The following is a 16,580-nucleotide window of genomic DNA, read 5'->3' on the forward strand; positions in this document are numbered from 1 at the left end:
TGGCGCGGGCTAACACATATATACATACACCTATTGATTGACTCTACTCGCGTACGCACGCGCGCGCTCATTGAGGACCTGCTTTCGCAGTCGCACTCTGCCGTTGCAACTCTTTGACACCCAGCATTCTCTAGGCTCCATTTGCTCGGCGCTGCCCAGCATTAGCATCGTGCTTTGTTTCTGGACAGACCCTGACCGGACGCGTGGCTCTGGCAGTGAGAGCGCTCTGACCGCGTCCGCCACTTTGACTGAGAAGCTAATTTCTGTGACCGCCTTGCTCAATGGAGGCCTCCAAAGGGCATATGCATGTAAGTGCGACAACGGTGGATACCTGGAAGAGAGCGAGGGGTCAGCCGCTGGGCCAGTAGTGGCTTGGGCATTCGGGATGTGGGCCTGCTGAATGGAGTCAGAGCGAGGGTGTCGGGCAGTCGCTCTCGCATGCGAATTCTTGGGCCGGGAGCGATGAAAGTTAAGCTTACATGTTTGCTGCTGACGCATCATCGCAGGAGCCCGAGGTGGAACGGCATGCGACCGCTTGGTGCGCGTACCAACCCAGTAGTTCGCAGTTGCGTGCGCTGCCGGAACGCCTCGTGCCTGGCGCCGCGAGGACGCTGGGACTATACATGGTGCGTTGATGTACTCTTTGGCGCGTGATAGAGGTTCTCAGCGGGCTCAGCAGGGGCTTCGACATCTTGGATGGCTTCGGGATGGCTCCGGGAAGGCATCGATTTACGTTCGTGCAACGTTTACCCAGCCATCCAAAAGCTCTGACGTGTACATGCCACGCATTATTGGTTTTGCAGTTCAATGCTGGCTCGTGGTTCGTGCACGTGCCTGCCGCCGTCGCGTCCGCCGACTGCCCGGATGTCAAGCCTGGCTCGCCAGCGGACGGCTTCCTAGCGCAGAGCGGGGTGAGTACTCTCGGTGTGAACCAATGCATGGGAACGGTGTGTTGCGTCTTAAATGTCAAGAGTATGCTGCGGAGCCATTGATTACCGCACCGCTGGGTTCCTTTCCCCCCTCACACGGTACGAGAAGTAAGGCCTCACACGCCCACACACGCACGGCCTGCGCGCAGGTGCTGTGCCTCGACTACTCGCCGGCGCCGTCCTCCTGCTGCTGCTCCCCTCCCGCCAAGTCCGTGGGCGCTGTGAGTCCCGCCATCAGCAGCGCTGAATTCAGCCCCTTCGCCACCTCGGCCAACAAACGCTGCGGCTTCTGCTCGATGTCCCCTGGTGGCGGTTCGGGTGGCGAGTACGCAAGCGGTGACGCGCTCGAGAAGGACCCGGACTTCCGCGCACTGGGCGAGTCGGTCCTGATGGCGCTCGGTATTGACGCGGTGAGTGCCCCTCGCTAGCGCTTACTTGACTTGTGTGGACTATGGCGGCCGGCCCCTGGTCCCTCCCTCCCTCCCGCCAGCCGCTGCGTGCCTCCGCCGTACGTGCCTCAAGAGAACAGTTCGTTCCAAACATCTATCGTGTCCATCCCAGCCTGTACTAACCCGCCTCTCGTCGCTGTGCAGGAGGACGCGCCCTGCAACCCCACGCTCGAGACTGCTGCTGCCGCCACTGCTGGCACCAATGTCACCAACGCCTCGGCCGCCCCCGGAACCGCCGCCAGCGCCAAGACCGCCGCCACCAACACGGCCCTTCCCGCACCTGGGCCCGCGCCGACAGCCGTGCCTGTCGCGGCGACTGCCCCTGCCCCGGCCGCCGCGGTGTGCACCCCTGAGCGGCTGACCACCGAGGGCTTGGACTTCCCGACAGACCTGTTCGCCACGGCCTCGCCCGTGCCCGGGTCGACCTTCGTGACAGCCCTCCACGGGCCCTGGCAGGACCCCGCCTCCATGCTGCACGGCGGCTTCGGCCGTGTGGGCTTTTGCGACGTGCTGTACGGCGCCATGCACCAGCCCGCCGCCGAAGCCAAGGCTGGCGGCCGCCGCAACCACCGCGGCAACAAGAAGCAGCCGCGGCCCGCCCTAGTGACCTCCGTGACGGCCGCCGCGTTCAAGGTGCTGCCGCTGCAGGACCCGGGCGCCCACGATGCCTTCATGGCTGAGGTGTCCACCCACATCCGGGCCACCAACACCGGCTGCGACCACATCTGCCGCGTGCTGGGCTACCGCACCGGCAGCATGGGCCCGGGCGTCGGCGGCTCCTGGGGCTTCCTGTACATGCAGGCGGCCGCTGGTGGGGCCGCCGGCACTCTGTGGGACCTGTGGGTGAGTGCCTGTGACGAGCGTAGGTCATCCTTGGCAGGGGTAGGTGTTGACGAGGTCATGCCGTGTGCCCTCATCTCGATTGCTTCCTCAAAATTGCTTCCCACGCACGGTCCTTTTCGGTTTCCAGGCCTGACCCCACCTCCTCCTACTCCTTATCAATTGTTCCCCCTCCCTGCCTGCCTCAGGGCGCCAACCTGGCCCAGCACCCGGACCAGGGCCTGCCCACCGCCGCGCTCCAGGTGGTCGCCGCCTCGGTGCTGCTCGCCCTGCGCGCCCTGCACGCCATCGGGATGGCGCACCTGGACCTCAAGCCCGAGAACATCATCCTGGGCTCGGACGGCCTGCTTAAGCTGATTGACTTCGGCCTGGCCCGCCGCATCACGCTGCCATCCGACCTCGCCGGCGAAGCCAAGAGCCTGACCGGCGTGGACGGCGGGCACCACCTGGGCAATGCCGCCCGCGCCAACATCTTCGGCCTGTTGGTGCAGCCCTTCATCGGCGGCACGGACGGCTACAAGGCGCCTGAGATTTGCGACCGCACGACCTTCGTGAAATTCCCCTCGGCCTGGCTGCAAGGCCGCATCTCGGGCCCCAAGGCGGACTGCTACTCGCTTGGTCGCATGCTGACCTACCTCGCGGCCAAGCCGAGTGAGATGGACTCCGTGCTATCGCTGCCGGCCGAGGGCAGCGTGGTGGGCAGCGCCGCCCTGGCGCACCTGCAGCAGTCGCGGGGCGGCCGGCGGCTGGCGAGCCTGATCAGCGGTCTGACGGCGGTGGACCCCGCGGCACGGCTGGGCGTGGAGGAGGCGCTGGCGCACCCGGCGCTGAGCGGAGTGGTGGGAAGCAACGACAAGGCGCGCCGCTGGCGCTGGTAGTAGTTTGGTGTAGTATGGAGTAGCAAAGGTAGGGTTGGCTGGAGACTGGGTACTGAGGCTGAGACTGAAGACTACCGGTAGATCGGTAGGGACACGCACACGTGCGTGGGGCTGTGGAAGCCCCTTACTTAGTGAGCGCTCGACTCATGTCGAGAAGTAAGGGACTCGATACGGATGGAAGGCATTTTGGGCTGAGATCGTGAGCACTACGCATAGTGCCCACTGACCTTAAGGTCAGTAACTACACGCTGCAGGCGGTAGCACTTTAGGGGCAGGAGCAAGCAACAAGAGACGAAAGTTTGATGGCAAGGAGCAACTAATAAGGTGCTTGCCGCCCACGCCGCATCAGGCGTGGTGTGCGTGCTCGGATGAGAAACGAGCTAGAGGCCGCAAGGGCTTTCCGTGATCCGCAAGCATTGAAATCCCAACTGACAGAACTGGAGCTTCCGTACGCGATTTCAAGCAATATTTGCATGCTTTGCAGTGTGGGCGGTTTGGTGTAGGGCTTGGGCATGTAGACATGTGAGGACCTGGCTGGTGAAGTTGAATTCTGAAGGTAGCGCGCAGTAGGCCACACGTAGCGGACGCCGTCCGTTGCAACCAAGCGGCATCATGATTCGCCACGAAACGGCTAGCGTGGGCAAAGCCCCAGCTGTCGAGGGCACTGTAACATGAATGAGGATGCCACCCGTGTACCCGCAAGCAGCTTCGCCCTGGCCCTGGCTGCTGGCGTCCAAGCGATCCAACCAGCAAGACGCATGTATTTCGGTCGCATCATAACTCTTCCATTACACGAATGCGCGCCTCATTCCTTGCACTGACTCCTTGATGCAGTCCACGCATGCATGGCCCATCTACTCTACAGCTATCTGTCCACGCCACCATCTTCCCCAGCCCCACACGGCCCGTGTACGGCCAGACTACCAAACTATAATGTGCGCTCCGTAAATTTCAATCCCAACATATGTATGGGCCATGCAAGCGACACCGGACTGCGGCACCGCCGTTGCCTGTGTCTATGGCGGCGCTCATTGACAGAGCACTTCTCCAGGCACGCACGTCAACAGACGCCATGCACGACATACGGTATTACCGCCACTACTCCCCACATAGCATAAGAAAAGACAGCAGCACACGTCCGAACAGTGCCCACAACACTGCAGCCGCAAGGGTGTGAAAGAACGCCCCCGTCCATCCATGGACACAGAAACATACAAGCAAGCGACATGAGATCGCCGTCACTGCAGCTCTCTTATCCCTCTCCTTCTCCTTCCCCTTCCGCTCCTACTCCTTGCCGCGCCTGCTGCTGCCTTGCACTGCCACACATGCCGGCACTCTTATGGCACTGCCTATGGCACTGCCTATGGCACTGCCTATGGCACTGTCCCGCGCCAGCAGCCGGCAGCCGTCACATAACAAAGCACATCCAGCGCATGTCACAATGACGTCAACAACACAACAGCCACGCGGCTTTGAAAGAACGCATCAGTATTTACAACCGGGCACTAAAACCTACAAACAATCAAGTGCCCCTTGAGTCGTAGCCGGGGCATCCTTGGAAGTCTGGGGGCGATGGATACATGCATGCGACACGCGTGCAACTGTGTTGCTTGGCAATTTACGTCTCCAGTTTTCACAACTTCAAACTCTCCTTCTCCCTTGCTTTCCGTCTCCTTGGTGCTGCCTGTCGCGCCGCTGCAACCTTCATCCGCTCCTGCTTTTGCTTCCTCAGCCGCATCAGGTAGGTGTCTCACTCAATCATGCGGTTGCCACACCTCTCCCACCGTGCCTCCCCCGTACTGCTGCTACTACTGCCGCTGCAGCTGCCGCCGCTCTCTCTGAACCTCCCGCCGCCGCGCCTGTGACCCCAAGCGCTTCTGCTGTTGCTGCTGTTGCTGCTGCTGTCGCTGCTGCTGGTGCTGATGATGGCGGCGCAGGAAGTACAGGCGCCAGGCCGTATCCACCACCGCCACAAGCGCACTCGAGGCCATCACGGCCATCACGGCCGGTGCGATGGCCTCCACCCAAGACGACGGGGCCCAGCACAAACCCCACTGCTCCGCGGCGCCGCCACCCATGCCGCCCATACCGCCCATGCCGCCCATGCCGCCTATGCCACCCATGTCGCCGCCGCGGCCCATGCTGCCCATCTCGCCGCCGCGGCCCATGCCGCCCATACCGCCGCCGCCGCCCATGCCGCCTGTGCCGCCGCCGCAACCCATGCCGCCGCCGCCGCCCATGCCGCCCATGCCACCCATGCCGCCCATGCCGCCCATACCGCCCGGACCGCCCATGCCGCCCGGGCCGCCCGGGCCGCCCATGCCGCCTGGGCCGCCCGTGCCACCGCCGCCGCGCTCCGCCGCCTCCAGCGCTGTGCAGCGCCAGTGCACCAGCGTGAGAAGCACCATGTCCAACACCCAGCAGCAGTAGCCGCTGGCAAAATGGATCTGCATGCGGATGCGAACCGAGTGTGGCAATTGGCGTGAAGGAGGAATAACCGTAAATCCGCCGTACAGACGAGTCCGTGGCCCCAAACCGCCGTAAGTTGCGCACGTAGGTGCGTACTACCCCACCGGCTCTACTACTGCTCACCCCATAAGCGGCCGGCTGCACCACCACCAGCAGCAACGCCAGCGCCCGGCCGGCCTGCAGCGGCAGCGGCAGCTGCCACGCCTCGCTGCCACCACCACCAAGCCCGCCGCTGCCAGGCTCGAAGTCACCGCCGCCAGGTCCGCCGCCGCCGCCACCAGGTCCGCCGCCACCGCCGTACTTGCCGTACAGGCACAGCGCCGCCACCAGCGCCACGTGCATCAGACTTGCGATGGTCTCGCGCCAGCTGCGCCGCGAGGAGAATGTTTTTGCTTATGTTGCTTGACGTCACGTACGCGTGGATGGGGCAAACTGACGAGGCATACACACCTCCACAGCTAGCTCGCGGTCACACAGGTTACATGTATGCAGTAATTTAGGCTGCGCATTGCTTGCGTAGCACACGCGCACACAAGCAATGCACACACACGCGCACCGGGCGCCCGCCTGCGGCCCGACCAGCTCGAGTAGCACCGCCGGCAGCACCAGTGCTGGAACCAGCGCCAGGCCGAGCAGCAGGCACGCCGCCGGCAGGCCCTGCAGCAGCTCCTGCGCGGCAGCCGCCGGCTGTAGCAGCATACCGCCAGCAGCCCCCTCCAGCACATCCCAGCTGCTGCCGCCATCCCAGCCGTCACTGCCGCCGCCGCCGCGGCCTTCGAGCCCGCGTGCCGCCAGTATGACGGTTGCCACGGCCAGCGCGGCGTGGGCGGCGGCGGCGGCGTGGTCGAGGCGCAGGCGCTTGCACTCGTAGCAGCGGAAGCGCCGGCAGGCGGCCTCCACTTGCGGGTCGCTGAGGGTAAGGTAGGGGTTGAGAGGCGGGGGAGGGCAGGAATGGCGTCGATGTATGCAAGCTTAGACGGGCAGAAAAGACTCAAGAGCGCCTATTCTCCATGAATGCGGCTCATCTGCCGGACCAGGCGCCAACCAGCAGGACCAATCCCCAACTAGCTACTGGAAACGCAGTCCATCTCGCAAGCAAGCGTGCACTAGCTAAGCTAGCTAGGTACGCGCAAAGCCGAACCCACGTGTAAGACCATGCCCATTGCCCGGACCGCTCCCTAGTTTGGGCTGGTATTTACAACTCCCCTCTGGCTGGAGCCCAGCAGCCCACACGAAAGTGAGAAAGAGCCCGGGGCCCACACGCCAGTAACAAAGAGCCCACTCACCCGAAGCCGCAAGCCACGCTCTTCACCGCCACCAGCAGCCACTCGCTCTCCGCGGCCAGTGCCGGCAGCCGCACTGCCATATCGTCCACCGCCGCCAGGACGCCGCCGCTACTAGTGTCGCCGCCAGCAGCGCCGCGGCTGCCGTCGTCAGCGCCGCCGCCGCCGCTGCTGCTGCTGCTGTCGTCAACACCATCACTACCAGGCGCCCGCGGCGGCTCCTGCGGCTCCTCCTGATACGGAACAGGACCAGCGCCGAGCTCGCGGGCTGGGAAGCCAGGGGCACGGCGGGCGCCCTCGCCGTCAGCGCCAGCGTCAGCGCCCACGTCAGCGTCAGCGCCCGCGTCAGTATCCGCGGCTGCCACCGCAGCTGAGGCTATGGACGCGCTGGAGGCGCGAGCGGCGGCGGCATGGGGCGCAGCGGCGTCTGGGGGGGCGGCGGCGGCAATGGACCCAAGCCCGTCCACGATGTACTGTAGCGTGCACGGTAGCCCCATGTCACGAAGGAAGTCGAAAAGCCCATCCGCCAGATCGTGCAGATCTCTTACGGACATCACGTGATTATGGTGGCCAGCGGCGCCGCCGCCGACGGCAAAACCGCCGACGGCGGCGCTTCCGCCGCTCCCGCTGTTTTCTCTGGTTGCGGCGTTGTCGGCTGTTGCGCCGATGGGTGTCGCATCGCCTGTGGTAGCGGCGCGCTGTGCGTCTGTATGGGCGCCGTCCGGCCGTCCACCTGTTGGCGGCGGCTGGCTGCTACTGCTAGCGTGCTCCGTCGCTAGCCGGCCGCAACCCAGGAGCATTGACACCATGTCTGACACCAGCGGACACAGGTTCTCTGTGAAGGCACGCGCAAGGAACATCATGGTGCTGCTGCTGGTTCTGATGCCGCCCTCGCCAGCTGCTGCTACTGCCGCCTCCGCTTCCTCCGCCAGCTCCTGCCCCATGCGGCCCATGAGGCCACACAGCTCCGCCGCCACCTCCGGCGGCACCACCGCAATGAGGCTGTAGTGCAGCGCCGCCGCCGGGGCTGTAGCAGCCTCAGCCTCAGCGGCAGCGGCAGCAGGGCCCGCGACGCCGGCCAGCTCCGCCTCCGCCTCCTGCCCACGGCCGGCACCGCGGTATGGCAGCACCAGCAATGCCGCACTGCCCTCGGCCAAGCCAGACAGGTCCAGGCTACGAGGGACAAGGGAAGAATGCGAATGCACGTATCAGCACGCGCGCAAATGGCCCCTTCTCGCTGTTACTGCACGTGGCAGCATGCTAAGCACCTGCTGATGCCAGCCCGGCCGTGCCTCTGCCCGGCCACACACCATACGGAGGCAGATGCCCCCCATGTCCTACACTGCATGGATGTGCGACTTCTTAAGTGACCTATGCAACGTGGCTGCACAAACACCATGCCCCGACACGCTCACCTGACGCTGGCTCCTCGCGGCCCCACCTCCAGCCGCGGAACCTCTACCACCACTGCGCCTGCCTGCGTTACCACCACCCGCACCAGTAGCGGCGGCGGCACAGCAGTAGCAGTGGCAGCAGCAGCGGCTGCAGCAACGGCTGCAGCAGCGGCTGCAGCAGCAGTAGGAGCAGGACGCATGCGATACCATCGGAAGTGCTCCGGGGCAAACACGTCAAGGCGCACGCTGGAATGCGCGCGCGCCGCGTTCCCAGCGGCCGACGCCTCATTGCTGCTGCCGGCCGCGGCGGCAGCGAGCGCCGCCGTTGCCGTGCTGAGTACTGGGGGGTCCATGCAAACCAGCAGCGGCGCCGCGCGTGCGCTGCCAGCGCTACTACTTCTGCTACCGCTTACAGCTGCAAGCGACTGCGGCATCAGGTCAGGTTGCTGCTGCTGTGGGCCCTCCTGCTGGCCCTCCTGCGGCCTCTCTCGTGGGCTCTCCTCCCCACTCTCTGTGTCCGTGCCACGCACCCCGGCCGCCGCCGACGCCCCGGCGGACAGCACAGGCAGCAGCTCGCCAGACGCTGACGCCGCCGCCGTGCCCGATTGCAGGCCCCGGCTTGCGGCGGCTTGGCTGCTACCGCCGCCGCCAGTGCTGTCGCGGCCGGCGGCAACCTGCGCGGTGCCAGAGTTGAGCCCGCGGCTGCTACTGCGGCGGCCACGGCTGCCTGCAGTAGATTTATCAGGGGAGGCGGTGCCCGCGCGAGAGGCCACCGGAGTCGTTACCACCCACACCGCGCGCGGGATGCCGCCGCCTGTGCTCTGCTGCGAGCCTGGGTCAGTCGCAGCAGTAGCTTCGCCACCACCACCACCGCTGCCGCTGCTGCCACTGCCGTCGCCCTGATCGCCTCCTCCGCTGCTGCCGCTGCTGCCGCTGCTGCTGCTACTGCCTGCTCCGCGGCGCTGGCGGCTGCTGCCCGTCCTGCCGACACGCAGTGGGCTGCCGTGCGACCCCTCCGGGGCCAGAGCCCTCCGCACCTGCTCCTCGCGCTGCTGCTCATCTCCAGAGCCACCATCACCACCACCATCGTCAAGCTCGCCAGCAAGCGCCACAGCCGCCGCGGCGTCTGCGTCTGCGTCACCGTGGCCATCCCCACTGCTCCCGCCTTGGCCAACACCGCCGCCACTGGCTACAGCCGCAGGCACCCGCTGCGTCTGCGGCGGCGCCGCTGCTACAGCCGCCGCCGTCGCCGCCTGCTGCAGCTGTTCCATTAGCTTTGCCTCCAGTGCCATCACGGCGGCCTGCACAGCCGCCTCCAATGCCGCCTCCACCGCTGCCGCGTCCGCAGTCCGCACGGCCGCCGCCGCGCCGGCGCTCAGCGGGGCTACGCCCGTACGTCTGCGGCTGCTGACGTCGGCACTGCTGCTGCCGGTGACGTTGACAGGCTGCTGGATGCCGTCTGCTGCCTGCCCCTCATCCTCATCCTCGGGTGCGAACTGAAAGGGGCGGGAATGGGCGAACGGGTGAATGGGCGGCGGGGCAGCAAAGACGGTGAGGCAGCGAGTCAGGGCAAGGTGGGGCTTTGGGTACCACCATAGCGTCAGCGCGGTGCGCTTGCAGCGGCAGAACCTGGCCAACCTCGCAATCTGAGCACCCTAGCGGTCTCCTCCCGCTGTGACGCTTGACGCTGCTGCCGCCTCACCTGCAGCTGCAGAATGATCTCGATGCAGCCTGGCACGCACTGCACCTGAGTCGCGTAGCTGGCGAAGCGCGGCAGCGGCTGACCCGTTGCGGCAGCAGCCTCTGCCGCCGCCTCAGCGGCAGAAGAAGCAGCAGCAGCCGCAGTAGCCGCAGCAGTAGCAGGGGCTGGGGCTGGGGGCAATTCGGACAGCCCTGCACTACCTGCACAGCGTGCGGTGCCTGGGTCTGAAGCAGGCGCCGTGTCAGCAGCAGGCACCGCCACTGCCGCTGCGTCCGCAGGACTGCTACTGAAGCTGCGGGACATCGCATTGAGCTCGACGGGGCTTGGGATGTAGATGGGGTCGGGGATGCTAGGCACGGCACCGGTGCCTGCTGAGGCCGCGATCAGGGCAGCGCTGGCAGCATCGGCCACAGCTGGCCGGGCGTCGGCGGCTGGCGTGGGATTCTCGCTTCTGCTGCTACTGCCACCGCCACGTTTGAAGCTGCCGCGGGCGCTACTGCCGCCGCCGCCGTTGGACGCATCACCGACCGGCTCCCCTGCCACGCCACCGTCACTGCCGCCGCGGCGCTGACCCGCCGTAGCCTCATCACTGCTGCTGCTACCGCCGCCGCCGCTACTGTCGCCGCTGCCGTTTCCTCTACCGCTGCGGCCGCTGGTGTTGCGGCTGCTGAGGTCGCGCGTTAGCTCCTGAACGGTGAGATGAACGCGGGCGGAGACGAAGGCGGCGGCGGCCTCGAAGGACACGCCCGGCGGCACCTCCAGCTGTAGGAATGAAATGCAGTTGGGCAGGGAGGTGGGCGGAGCAGTCGTGACCAGCGGTCGTGGCTGCCAAGGCGAAGGGCGCTGGATGGAGGCATGGCAGGTCACTCGAGCCAGGTCGCGTCGAGAGGCAAGCAGGTGGCAACCCAGGGCCTAGCCGACGTACGGGCTGGTGGTTGCCGCCCTTCCCCTCATATGCGTGTGCTTGATACAGCCCCCAACCAGGGCCTAGCCGACGTACGTAGGGCTTCCTACCTTGAATGCGGCCGTCACTTGACGCGACCGCGAGCGGTACAGAGCCGATGCACGCGCCCCCGCCCTAGCCATCGCCGCCGCCGCAGCTGTGTGGAGGGTCGCCGCGTGCACTGCAGCCGCGGCCGCGGCCGCCAGGAGGGATGCAGTCGCCGACGGCACCACCTGCTGTGGGCGTGCCTCTGTCTGCTGTGCTGGCGCCAGCAGCTCTGCAGCAGCCGACGCTGTGCCCGACTCCAGCCCCGGGCGCGCGTCAGGCGCCTGCTCTTGCGGTGGCTGCAGCTGCTGCTGCAGCAGCGGCTGCTGGTGCTGCATTGACCGTCCGGCAGACGCCGTGAGCGCGAACGTCCGGGCCACGGCCCAAGCGAACACGCACGCCAGCACCGGGACCATCATGTGGTAGATAGCCGCAGCTAGGGTTTCACCCAGCTTCTGCTGCAGCAGCCCAAGCTGCAGCGCCGGCCACACCGCGCAGGCGAGCAGCGCGGCGGCGCGGCCGGTCGTCGGCGGCCCACTGTGCGGCAGCTGCGGCAGCACGGCGGCGATGGGGAGGAAAGCGATCGCCAAAGGCGCCGTCCAGGCCACCACCATCGGCGCGATCGCCGCCGGCGAGTGGCTGCCGCTGGAGGGCCTCACAGGCGGTGACTCGTCAGGCAACGGCGCCGCAGCGTCACTGTTGTTGCTGCGGCTGCACTCCTTCAATGCCGTCATCGCGCCGGCAGCAGAGGTTCACGCTAGCTCACGCGCGCGGCGGCGATTACAGAATTTGCAAGGTTGTTGACAGGTCCCAAGCATATGGTAAGCTTCCACTGCGTTGTCAGCTCCGTTGAATGTGCTATGTGAATATAGTTCTGTGTTGAGCGGTCCGACGCCCGGGGACGGGCGAGGTGGGGGAAGACCGCTGACTCCGCAGCCCCATGGGTCCCCCCCATCGCGCTCCCTCTGTTTCTCGGCCAGCCTGAGGGTGCCGGCGCCAACTGCAGCCACGCAGCCGGAGGCGGCCCCGTTGCGCTGTGTTACCACTGGGCATTTGCGGGTCCCTCCCTGCTTCGCCGCCGCGCCACAGACGCTGCTCGGCTGTTACAATGCTGTTATACCCCTTTGCAGTGAAAGCACTGCAGCGGGTAGCTGTTCAACCGAACCGACCCCAGAAGCAGGGCCACCCTGCGCACCGGTACCGGCACGATCTGGGCCCGGTCGCAAAGCTGTGGAAACCAGGCGTCCCTTCCCTCGACCACCGTCGAGAGCCATCGTGCATGGCCTGCAAAACACCGGACAGGGCGTGTCAACGATACACCCTCGCCCCCCAACCACACGACTGAGATTGACGAGTAATGAGCCGGGAGGCCGCTGTTACGGTGTTTAGCGCCCGACACGATGCCTACAGCATCGCATGGACGGGGCTTCACCACGCACAACCACCCGCAACTCCTGACGCCGCACGACAGGCCCTCATGTGGGCTCTCACCAGCCCCGAAGCAGTACACAACTCCCCTGAGACCCACCTTGACCATCCTATGTATTACTCCCGAAGTGCGCCTCTTACCCGCACACGCAGTGGCTCAACCACCCGCTCTGCCGCCAACTTGCCACTTGGACGGCCGGCGAACTGAACTCCCCTGGCCCAGCTGCCACAAGAGCCCGGACGCGTCATTGAGGTCCCCCTGCAGAAGCAACGGGGAGCGGTACTGGTCGCTGACGGCAACCCAACTGGTCTAAATGCCTTTACGAAGAGCTGGAAGGGCCTCCGTTCCTCACCAACCGCAGACTCCCACGCACCGGCAACATTCGCCCGAACAGCAACTTGCGTCAGGCACGCGAAACGTGCTCGTGCCCATAAATCCCGCCACTTCTCCAAGCACGCTATTCATCTTGCCACCCTCCAGGAACCACGGCAGCGCCAGCCGCGACGAGCTCAACCGGACACATATTTCCAACACGTATGCTGCCGCGCGACCAAACTGCCGACGAAATTGTCTGCACCGATGGCTCAGTATCCAAGATAACAACACAAGGTGGTAATACGGAAATTGCAGGTATTAGAGCAGGAATGGAAGAATTTGGAGGCGAAAGCGCTGCCAGTCGCGACTCAGCTGCAGTCGTTTAAATTATTATAATTATCATACCGTAGATGAACTGTCAATAAGTCGTTGTTGGGCAAGCACATAGCACTTCTGAGCGATTCGACTGTTGACTCGCAGAGTGAAGAGGGGCACGCACATCGTTTTCCTGAAAGTCGTGCTGAAAGGGTCTGCATGGTAATGTGGAGGCCGATAAAGGTGCAGCCGAAGTCGCTGCCTGTGCCGTTGACAATAACCCGCACGCGTGTGCCAGACGACGGTGGCACTAAATCTCAGACCTTAACCGGGGTCTCTTGACTAATCATGCCTGCGTAGCAAAACACAAATGCCGCTGTCCGTGTTCGCCGAGTGCCTGCACCACGGCACCAGCGATGGCGAGTGCTGGTACATGCAGCACATGGGCAACAGCAGCGCATTGCGCACCTAGAACACTCTGGGAAATCCAGGGCGGCCGAACCCGGGTGTTTCCGTCCGAGCCTGGTCCGAACCTGATTCGAAGGGGAAGCGGGTTCGGACACGCCTGCCAGGTAGCCCGCGCCCAGCCGGGCAAGTTCGAACCCGTACGCCAGTGTGGACAGCGGGTTCGGATGTGCGATGGGACAGGGTTAAGGCAGGTTGGTGAAGTCCGCCAGCTGAGGGTGAGCATGTAAATCTCTTGTAACGTGTTACAGGGATTATCCATCCGGGCTTTCTCCCTTCGCCAGCCCACCGTTTGCCCCCATTTCAAGCCAAAGTCTACCCAAGTAGGAGCTCCCTTGCCATCAATTACGGCGCAATTGGCGGGAGAGCTGGGGGTGCCTGGGGGAGACTGGGCGACGCGCGCGAAGGTGGAGGGGGAATCGTGCACCGGGAATTACCGGTGCAAAGTTGGGGCCCTGCCGGTGCAAAGTTCCAGACCCCAAGGGGCCAGTGACTTGCCTATGCAAATGCCGATATATGTATACGAGGTGTGTTTCTTTCCCGCGCGGTGCCACAGTGTCACTGTGCCCAGATTCACCAACGGCGTCACTTGCCACTTTCTCAGACAACACGAAATACCGTAACCACGCTTCACCGCACGCTCGCATAAAATGTCGAATACTGCATATTGCGTGAAAGGGTGAGGCCCGACATCCTGTTCATTCCCTCCCTGCCACGGTCCAACGCAGGAGCCCCGTGGGCCTAGCCACCTGACACCCACCGACTCACCGGCAGACGGCAGCGCAAAGTGTACCTCATCGGGGTTGGTTACGTATATCTTATCGGACCTCCGCACGGAAAGTGTGACCAGAATCAAGCCCAGCACACCCATCTCACTTCGGACGCCGACACCCTGTGGGACACAGGCTGGGATGTGTGTACAAAACGGAATACATTGTCATGCCGGGCCATGGCGGCACTTTACCCAGCGCCCTTGAACCTCTCCTCCGATTGCTGGGTGCCTCCCACACCACGCACCGCTGCGCACAGCAGTCCTGCTGCACACGCATCCACGTGCGTACCGTAGTGTTATTACCCTGCACACCATGCCCGTTGTTTACTGCCGCCTCGAGCGTGAAATGGGGATTGTGAACTCACGCCAAGTTGGCCAACTGCCGGCGCCACAGCAGCTGGCAGCTCATCGCCCCCGCGAAACAGGCCAATCTCACCACACTGCGACACGGTGGGTTCAGCAAAGCTCATTCCTCTTTAAGAAACGAGACCTCCTCTGTGAAACGCGTCCATATCATTATTCAAGCTGCTTGCTTGCGTGAGCACCCTGCCTTGCTCCTCCGCACCAGCCAATGCGCCGGCGACGATTAGCGCATGCATGACCTTTGTGCCGTGCTTCATGCATGCGATAAGGATGACCTACCCCGATTCAGCAGCCCTGCATGCATCCCTATCTCCGCTCGACTTGGAGCCGCAATCCATGAATGACCAACAAGAAGTACCCCTTACTCGGTGAAGATGCTGTTGCCTTACGTTATTGTCTGCCCGGTAGCACGTGCAATCCTCTTGCTGCGCCCCATGCAGCAGGTAGGCAGGGGCCTATCTAGAAGGGGACCATCACCTCATGCATTTAATACGCACACATGCGTTCATCAGCGACTCACTTGCTGGCACACCCACTGCATGCTTCTCAGACATACACCCAGGTCATGATATAATTCTCATCACGTGATGCAATATCCTGCGCTGACACTATAAATGCTCAGTAGCAACTCGACTTCCACCACCGCGCACTCGCTCGTAAACTTCCACTCTAACATATGGTATGCGCCAGCCAGTGGGCAAGCGACACAGGTAGAACCGCGGCACCGCCGTTGCCGCAGTCTATGGCAGCGCTCTTTGTGACAGCAATTCCCAATGGGTATCCAAGCACGTCAACAGACGGCATGCGCGACATACGGTATTACCGCCACTACTGACCAGCCGGGTCTCATCTCACTGAGCATGAAACAAAAACACAGCAGCACACGTCTGAACAGTGCCTAAAACACTGCAGCCGCACGGGTTTGAAAGAACGCACCAGCCTATGGACACAGAAATGAAACGTGACCAGCAAGCGACATGCAAACGCCCGCTAGTTGTGCGCCCCTGCGGACCGCCACCGGCAACTACATGTGGAATCCAGCACCACGGTCGACTGTGTTGACAATTTACGGTGGTTCACGCTTTTATTCTCCTTGCTGCCCGCCTGTCGCCGCCACTGCAGCTCGCTTCCGCTCCTGCTCATGCTCTTTGCGCTCATGCTCCTTGCCTCGCCTGCTGCCTGCTGCTGCCTCGCTCCTCACCCTGGCTCCCGCTACTGCTGCTGCTCCCTCCGCACCGCCCGTCGTCGCGGCTGCTGTGAACCCCAGCGCTGCTGTTGCCACTGGTGCTGGTGCTGGTGGCGCAGGAAGTGCAGGCGCCAGGCCGTGTCCACCGCCGCCACCAGCGCACCGGAGGCCACGACCCCCGTCACGGCCGGTGCGATGGCCTCCACCCAAGACGACGGGGCCCAGCACACGCCCCACTGCTCCGCGCCGCCGCCGCCCATGCTGCCGCCACCGCCGCGCTCCGCCGCCTCTAGCGCTGTGCAGCGCCAGTGCACCAGCGTGAGAAGCACCATGTCCAACACCCAGCAGCAGTAGCCGCTGGCAAAGTGAATCTGCGGGCGTGCAAACAGTACCAGGTGTCAAGTACTACCCATACATGGAGGATGAATACCCGTAAGTTCGCCACTCAGAAACTTCCGGTGCCCCACCCGCCTCTACATACTACCCCACCGCCCTACTACTGCTCACCCCATAAGCGGCCGGCTGCACCACCACCAGCAGCAACGCCAGCGCCCGGCCGGCCTGCAGCGGCAGCTGCCACGCCTCGCCGCCGCCGCCGCCAGGCTCGCCGCCGGCGCCGTACTTGCCGTACAGGCACAGCGCCGCCACCAGCACCACGTGCATCAGATTTACGATGGTCTCCCGCCAGCTGCGCCGCGGGGCAGAATGTATGAGACTTGCTGGGCCACAGCACGCGTAGCACATGCAGCGGTCACACAGGTCACACGCATGAAGCACCCTAAGCGCAGTAGTGTCGCAAGCCC

General features: G+C 64.3%; 4 protein-coding genes across 4 annotated transcripts in view; 1 reads left to right on the forward strand and 3 right to left on the reverse strand.

Annotated features, from left to right (window-relative positions):
- Positions 1-51: 51 nt before the first annotated feature.
- On the forward strand, positions 52-3,778 carry CHLRE_08g369900v5 (uncharacterized protein). The gene is made up of 5 exons (XM_043065008.1): positions 52-308; positions 804-911; positions 1,079-1,339; positions 1,523-2,221; positions 2,407-3,778. The coding sequence occupies exons 1-5, from the start codon at positions 282-284 to the stop codon at positions 3,094-3,096; spliced, it is 1,785 nt and encodes a 594-aa protein (XP_042922009.1). The 5' UTR covers positions 52-281; the 3' UTR covers positions 3,097-3,778.
- Positions 3,779-3,872: 94 nt separating this feature from the next.
- Positions 3,873-11,781, reverse strand: CHLRE_08g369950v5 (uncharacterized protein). The gene is made up of 7 exons (XM_043065009.1): positions 10,959-11,781; positions 9,945-10,706; positions 8,264-9,738; positions 6,852-8,021; positions 6,122-6,475; positions 5,689-5,932; positions 3,873-5,543 (listed from the first exon to the last, which is right to left on the reverse strand). Exons 1-7 carry the CDS (start codon positions 11,664-11,666, stop codon positions 4,905-4,907), a joined length of 5,352 nt encoding a protein of 1,783 aa, XP_042922010.1. The 5' UTR covers positions 11,667-11,781; the 3' UTR covers positions 3,873-4,904.
- A 242-nt stretch (positions 11,782-12,023) lies between these two features.
- On the reverse strand, positions 12,024-13,191 carry CHLRE_08g369976v5 (uncharacterized protein). Its single transcript, XM_043065010.1, has 3 exons — positions 12,735-13,191; positions 12,502-12,619; positions 12,024-12,216 (listed from the first exon to the last, which is right to left on the reverse strand). Exons 2-3 carry the CDS (start codon positions 12,607-12,609, stop codon positions 12,088-12,090), a joined length of 237 nt encoding a protein of 78 aa, XP_042922011.1. The 5' UTR covers positions 12,610-12,619; positions 12,735-13,191; the 3' UTR covers positions 12,024-12,087.
- Positions 13,192-13,689: 498 nt separating this feature from the next.
- CHLRE_08g370000v5 (uncharacterized protein) overlaps positions 13,690-16,580 on the reverse strand; it is a 10,762-nt gene continuing 7,871 nt past the window's right edge. The window contains exons 8-9 of the mRNA XM_043065011.1: positions 16,285-16,465; positions 13,690-16,148 (exon numbers count right to left, since the gene is read on the reverse strand). Coding sequence (XP_042922012.1) covers positions 15,804-16,148; positions 16,285-16,465 — 526 coding nt within the window. The 3' untranslated portion in view covers positions 13,690-15,803. The remainder of the gene's footprint in view (positions 16,149-16,284; positions 16,466-16,580) is intronic.

This window comes from Chlamydomonas reinhardtii, chromosome 8 (assembly GCF_000002595.2).
Source record: "Chlamydomonas reinhardtii strain CC-503 cw92 mt+ chromosome 8, whole genome shotgun sequence".
Lineage (NCBI taxonomy): Eukaryota > Viridiplantae > Chlorophyta > Chlorophyceae > Chlamydomonadales > Chlamydomonadaceae > Chlamydomonas > Chlamydomonas reinhardtii.